At 33.9% G+C, this 6,449-nt stretch overlaps 1 protein-coding gene across 3 annotated transcripts; it reads right to left on the bottom strand.

The window, feature by feature from the left end:
- Positions 1–887: 887 nt before the first annotated feature.
- Positions 888–6,178, bottom strand: LOC111314326 (uncharacterized). 3 transcript variants are annotated; one of them, XM_089752450.1, is made up of 15 exons: positions 5,946–6,178; positions 5,580–5,860; positions 4,929–5,103; positions 4,697–4,780; positions 4,378–4,619; positions 4,071–4,290; positions 3,671–3,750; positions 3,267–3,351; positions 2,762–2,893; positions 2,591–2,665; positions 2,439–2,486; positions 2,226–2,310; positions 1,655–1,711; positions 1,403–1,523; positions 1,004–1,290 (listed from the first exon to the last, which is right to left on the bottom strand). In XM_089752450.1, the coding sequence occupies exons 2-14, from the start codon at positions 5,810–5,812 to the stop codon at positions 1,420–1,422; spliced, it is 1,620 nt and encodes a 539-aa protein (XP_089608576.1). In that variant the 5' UTR covers positions 5,813–5,860; positions 5,946–6,178; the 3' UTR covers positions 1,004–1,290; positions 1,403–1,419. The 3 variants fall into 3 exon arrangements, 2 of the variants coding, with proteins under 2 accessions (XP_022771285.2, XP_089608576.1); XR_016332514.1 differs by having other exon boundaries at positions 888–1,523; positions 2,153–2,310; positions 5,996–6,178; XM_022915550.2 differs by having other exon boundaries at positions 888–1,523; positions 5,996–6,178.
- Positions 6,179–6,449: the final 271 nt, after the last annotated feature.

Below are 6,449 nucleotides of genomic sequence, written 5' to 3'. Positions count from 1 at the left end.
TGAAAGATGGAATCTGTCTTTGATATTAAGGGGTCCAATGCGTTTTCTATAAAGTTGGCAAAACCTTCAAATTAACAACCAGCTCCAGCTCGCCTGCTTAGTTTTCCCTCTTTTTTTTTTTTTAAAGATTTCGATTGAAGCCATTGCACACCCAAACAAGTGCATAGGTTAACGACCACAGACGCATAATGTCGCAACATTCATGAGCAAATTTGTAAAAAATTATAAGTTGTCACCGTTTGATGCGACTTCATCACATGTTATAATAATAACCCATTTCGAATACAAAGCTCAAGGGCAACCAAGAATCTTGATGTTTTTGTTTTTATAAAAGTTTAATTTCAGTTATTCTTTTTTTATTGATCCAAAAAGTTGAAAAAATATGTAAAAATTATACTAATGTAAGTGAATAATTCCCACATATATATATATATACCATATTTTTTATGAATTTTCGCCACATTCACTTTAAAATTTGAATTTTATCTTTTATATGATGAGACATAATTACTTTTAATTGCGTATTTATCAAAAGAAATTAAGGAGCATTTTTTATGATATAAAACTCAAACTCAGCCTGAATCAGTTAAGAGCCGTCGAGCTAACTTTTGCCACACAATGATTGATTTACTACCGGTAGTTCTCAAAATTCCCTTCCATCAATTTTATTATAAGCTTTATGTAAGAAGATAAAGCTTGAATATGGTATGGATGTCAGACCAATCAGTCAGTCAATTGGATCAATTATAATAGTACTATAATTTTAGTATTAGTCAATTTAGATCCTCAATTTTGTTAAACAAAACAAAATTGATGGTGACACTACATTTGCATAATATCATGACAGATGGCACGCAAAAAGTGACTCTGGACCCATAATGATAATATTGTTTGGAATAATACTCCCCATCATTTGGTTGCTCACAAGATTCTGAATTGGGTAATACCGAGTAGAGAAATATTTGACTCTGCTGATTTTTAACACATCGCAAGTAAAGCATGTATACATGATATGGAATGACTTGAGACTTTGTACAATATTTTGCTGCTTTTGACACTAATAAAGAAGAAAATATTTTGCACCTATTGTTAGGGGATGAATCAGTAGTTACTCCGCAGTCCTTATTTTCTTCTTTTTCTTTTTCCTTTCCTCTTCTCCTGTTTGTTTTGATCTTTATTTATAAGAAAAAAAAAATGATCAGCAGTAGCTTTCCTCGGTATCTAGGCCTTAAGCTGTGAATCAAACATGAAGTTCCTGCAGACATAGCCACCACCCACCAATGTGTCCAACTGCAAAAGGCACCATGGAAAAATGCCGTTTGAGTACCAGAATGTGGTTGGTTACTGATTAGTGACACAGACCAACTTGTCTTCTAAGAGTTTAAAAGATGGGGCAAGTTACTGGGATCCGCACTGCTTTTAAGTGGCTTCCAATTGGGAAGGCAAGAGATTCAAAAAGCTCCCTTGAACAGGCTGATCGTTGGTAGTTGAGTCGGAAGTATCTGATGATTCTGACTCACCCTCTATATATGTTGAGTGATCAGATAGAAAAATCAAATATGTTAAAGATAGTGGTAGTGAGGTATATGTTCATAGGGCTGTACAAAGAATGACCAACAACATATTATGTATAATAAGGAAAAAGTAAAAGTACCAAATAGCAACTTAATTGACGGCCTCCTTGATTTGGTGCTCTTCTTCTTCAACTCAGCTACAAAGAGAAAGCAAATGTCATCTTATTAACGTAATTTTCAAAGTCAGAATATTTACAATCCTAGAAAACTCGTGTTGCACAAAAACAAGGCACTATTATGTAATGCCAGCAATAAATCAAACAGGCTAGATAGATTATGGTGTACTTTCCAGTTAGTTTGGGTTGGTGATTAGAAAATTTGACCCCAATAAATTTATAACAATAAAAGAAATATTAGTGCACTCACATGCCCAAGAATCTATTGCAATAACCCTTGAATTCAGTGACTTTGGATAAATCTTTAGTGCAAATTACTAAAACAACTATGTTCCACATAGAGCAGAATCAAGCTATAAAGTTAAGATGCACTATTCAGATAAACAAAGCTGATACAACATAATAGTAATGATCATATGAAGCTTTAGCATCTTGAAATATTGGTTAGACAAGCATTCTTACACATGATTCTGAAACCAATACCATGCCTTTCTATGTCCATAATTCCATACATGAAGCGGAGAAAGAAGAATACCCATCCCAGGCAATTGATAATCATTGACAATTTCAAAATTTTTGTATGTGTATCCCACGAAGTTAATGTCCTTTGATGACAGCATCTGTAAAATAGAGGGATGATCAAGAAAAAAACTGTTATGTAGGTCATAAATAATTAGCACATGAAACACATTGCCATTACATATTAGGATTACGGAGTACAAAATCATAAAATGCTCTAGAAGCTTACTTTCCTCCATGGACCAGATTTTGGTGGTGTTTGACTCTGATTCTCAGACTGCACAGTGAAAAATAAGCAAACAGAAAACAAAAATCACAAATGACATTAAAGTCGCAATATAAACATTATTACTGAATCCGAAAATTAAGGGACATCAGTACCTCGTCAAACTTTTCAAAATTTTGAGTATCTAGCTCACCATTAACCTCAGGAATAAATGCTGCATCCATTTGATCCTAGAGAAGTAAAACGAAGCACGATAATCTCCTTCATCTGGAAACAAGTTTAAGGAACAAATTCAAGAATCTAGAATAGGACAAACCAAACAATACCTTAATTTCACCTGCCCCTTTTGATCCCAGTCTTTGATTGACATTACACAAGAGTTTGCTAATCAGATCTTTTGCCTCTGCAGATAACTTTGCTTCTTCAGGAAACTTCAAATGAGTTTTCCAGTTTACTATCTACGCAAGGAATAAAAAATATGACATTATTAGACAAATGAAACTTCTTGATATCCTCCTTTTTCTTTATCAATTCATTCAATTTGTTAAAATAGATGGCTGTTATGAAGCTGACACAAGAATTATACTTGAAGTCGCTTTTCCCTAATAAAAATTCATAAAACAAGAAAAATCTATGAAAAAAACAGAAATGTTCTATTGCCAGACTATGAAAATTTCTTTTCACATTCTAACCCCAGCATAATCAGGACCAATTAACTGTTCTTCAAATGGAACTAGCAGAAAAATAAAAACAGAGATAACACGAATTTCACATAAAATAATGAGAAAAGGAAAAAGTACATTATATCAATCAGCAATATTTCTCAGGTACCTTCCTACAAGTTGACATCGGATCATCTGAATAAAAAGGTGGATATCCCACAAGCATTTCATACATAATGGCACCAAGTGACCACCTGTCCAAAATAATTATCATCAATCACAACAATCTATAATACTCAGTGAAAGAAATTAGTGCATTCTAGACATCATTAGAGGACAACATCACCTTAATTTACCATGTGTTATCGAGAATGGAAGTTAATCTTTCAAAATGAAGTCAGCATTCTATATAAAATAGTTTAAAATAAAATATCCTCTAACCTGAAACTAGACATAATCAATTCCATTTCTAAATTAAACAGTTGTAATTTCAATTGCTATGTCAAACAATACAGAAGAAGATTGGTATGTGAAACAAAATGGAATTTCACTTCAAAATGCATAACTACTGACCAATCACATTCCATTCCATAACCTTTCTTCAAGAGGACTTCTGGAGCAATATAGTCAGGAGTACCAACAGTAGAATAAGCCTGCAAAATCCAAGTATTTGACCAAAAAAATGAATGATCTAGCAGTCACTTCTAAGTTCTTTCAAAAGCTCATAACCAGTACTTTAAGACACATATACAAACACATACGAACAGAAACAATTCTATTTACAAATATTATAAAGGCAATGCAGGGTCCAATATGTTCCATTTAGTGATACCACGAGTAAAAAGATGCATAGATGAGACCATATTCAATTCACCAAACAAGGGCTACATATAAATTTAATTTAGTAAACCTTTTATAGCATGAGACATAGAGAGATAGAGGGATAGTTGAGACATGATGGCTGAGAACTTACAAGCATTCTCCGGTTCTTTTGCCAATGCTGTAGTTGCTCTTGCTGTGTTCGTTTTGAAGCTGCTGGGCATTCATCATTTTCTGTAACCTCATTAATGTTGCCTCCTACAGAAAAATCCTGTTCTTGGAGAGTACTGCAATCTAAGGGTTTACATAGTCCAAAATCTGACAATCTCAAGTGTCCATATCTATCCAGTAGCAAGTTGTCAGGTTTGATATCCCTGCAACATTTAGCACTCGAAAGTTTAATCTTATGTCAGAAAAAAACACCTTGACAGTTCATTTTGTGACTTTGTCTATATATTAACCTATGAATATAATTGTGCTTGTGGATAGACTCAATAGCCAAAACTGTCTCTGCAACATAAAATCTAGCTTCATCATCAGTTAAGGTATCCTTTCTCATAAGTAATGTCATCATATCTCCACCAGGTAGATATTCCATTATAAGATAAAGGAACTCCTCATCTTGGAAAGAACAGTAGAGTTTGACAATACAATTGCTGTCAACTTCAGCGAGCAGGTTCCTTTCGGCTTTCACATGCTCAACCTAAATAAGATAGAAACCTTCCGAAATGAACAGTGTACACAACCTCAACAATACCACATGGCCAGAATAATGAATACCTGGCCTCTTCGAAGCATTTCTGATTTCTTAAGTTTCTTCATAGCATATACTTGGCCTGTTGTCTTTTCCCTACAAACTCTAACCTGCACCATAAACAAATTTTTTAAGTAACAGAAAAGATTTATTTTAATTGGAGAAAAAGGAAATTGAGTAGCCTACAACATCATTACTCCTTGCACAAGGACAAAACAGAACATGATCTATGACAGTTGACATTATATAGAAGTATACCTCTCCAAACGCACCCTTGCCAATCATCGTTAATAATTCAAAGTCATCAGCACCCATTTTATGCCTCTGAAGGCGCATGTATTCAGTTTCCTTTTTCTCCAAGAACTTTAGTAAGTTATTTTGATCTTGCTCAGAGACGTCAGCATCCGCCAGCTTCTTTTCCAGGATCGTTCGTCTATTAGAAAAAAGTATTACTACCAGAAAATTAATTTCTTTAAACAGAAGAAAATAATCTACTAAAGTTTGACAAATATTGCAATAAAATGCCCAATGTCTTAGTATCATTATAAAATCCACTCCAAATTATTATCAACCCTGAACTAGCTCTGCTGTGCTTCGTCTTCAGAATAATTCAGTCAATAATAGGGGCAAGGATCCTAGACCTGCCAATCTTTTGCTACATCTTGGCTCTAGTTGTTCGATATATTTTATGCTATAAAAGACTGCTGGTATTATCTTTTTCAGTTCAAATCATGAGAAAATTTCGTCAATTTGCAATACCTTAGAATAATTATAGAGATTATTAGTATTTCGGATAATATCTAATAGAATAATTTACAGAAATATCCTTGTTTGTCAATGTAATTTACAATTTACATATGAAATAGAAGATACTTTAGCAAATTTAAGCATAAGATTTGGAAGCCATACCGTTCTTTTCTTTCTTGGAGATTCTTCATTTGTTCCTTGTAATGATTCTCAATGTACTGTTTGGCAGCGGCGACCTTTTGTTTGGTGATGTTGGAGAGAGCTTCTTCGTCCGTATTCGCTTCGTCATTCCCTTCTCCTCCTCCGCTTTCACCGCTGGGCTCCTTCTTCCTCGTCGAAGCCCTCAACTTATCCCTCGCCTGCAGCTTCGAAAGCCAACTCCGCGCCGAATCCATTTTCTCTAATCAAAATCAAATTTCACCTTAACCAACTCCCCCCGCATCCTGCATTTCAATGCATAACAAATATTCGATAAAAATGAAAAATACATAAAAAAAAAGAAGAAAAAGAAAAGAACAGATTCGCAACTTTTGAAATAAGAAGAGGAAAAGTTAAGCAAGCAAAGAAATTCGCGCTACCGCTTAGTTTGTGTGAGACAATACGATCCGCGAAAAGCTCTCCCGGCTATTTCGCGGATTCTTTTTTTTTTTTTTAATTTTCTTTTTCCAAAACAAAACGCGAATGAGCAAAAGAAAAAAAAATTTGAAGAGGAGAGAAACGGAAGAAAAGCTTTTGGTTTTCTTGTCGCGCGCGTGATTCTCATTTGTAATTTGATCGCATCACCTTCTATTTTATACGCGTTTCCCCCTTTTTTTCTTATTCTGATTTTTTTTTTGAATAATTATTGGGCCTCACAAGTAAATTGACCCAAGGAAGTGTTGTTGGGCGATTATGAAATTAAAATACCAATACATATTTTATTTTCCTAATATTTCTAAAGAATATGCATCATCCAATTAATTTTAAATTTTAAAAACTTATCATAATGAAGAAATAATTTTTAAAAGTTTTTGTGCTTTAATTAGTATCTGA

Source organism: Durio zibethinus, chromosome 23 (assembly GCF_047325235.1).
Source record: "Durio zibethinus cultivar Kanyao isolate XHJ-2024 chromosome 23, ASM4732523v1, whole genome shotgun sequence".
Lineage (NCBI taxonomy): Eukaryota > Viridiplantae > Streptophyta > Magnoliopsida > Malvales > Malvaceae > Durio > Durio zibethinus.
The sequence above is the reverse complement of the archived record's forward strand: the minus strand, read 5'-3'. Positions and strand labels throughout refer to the sequence as shown.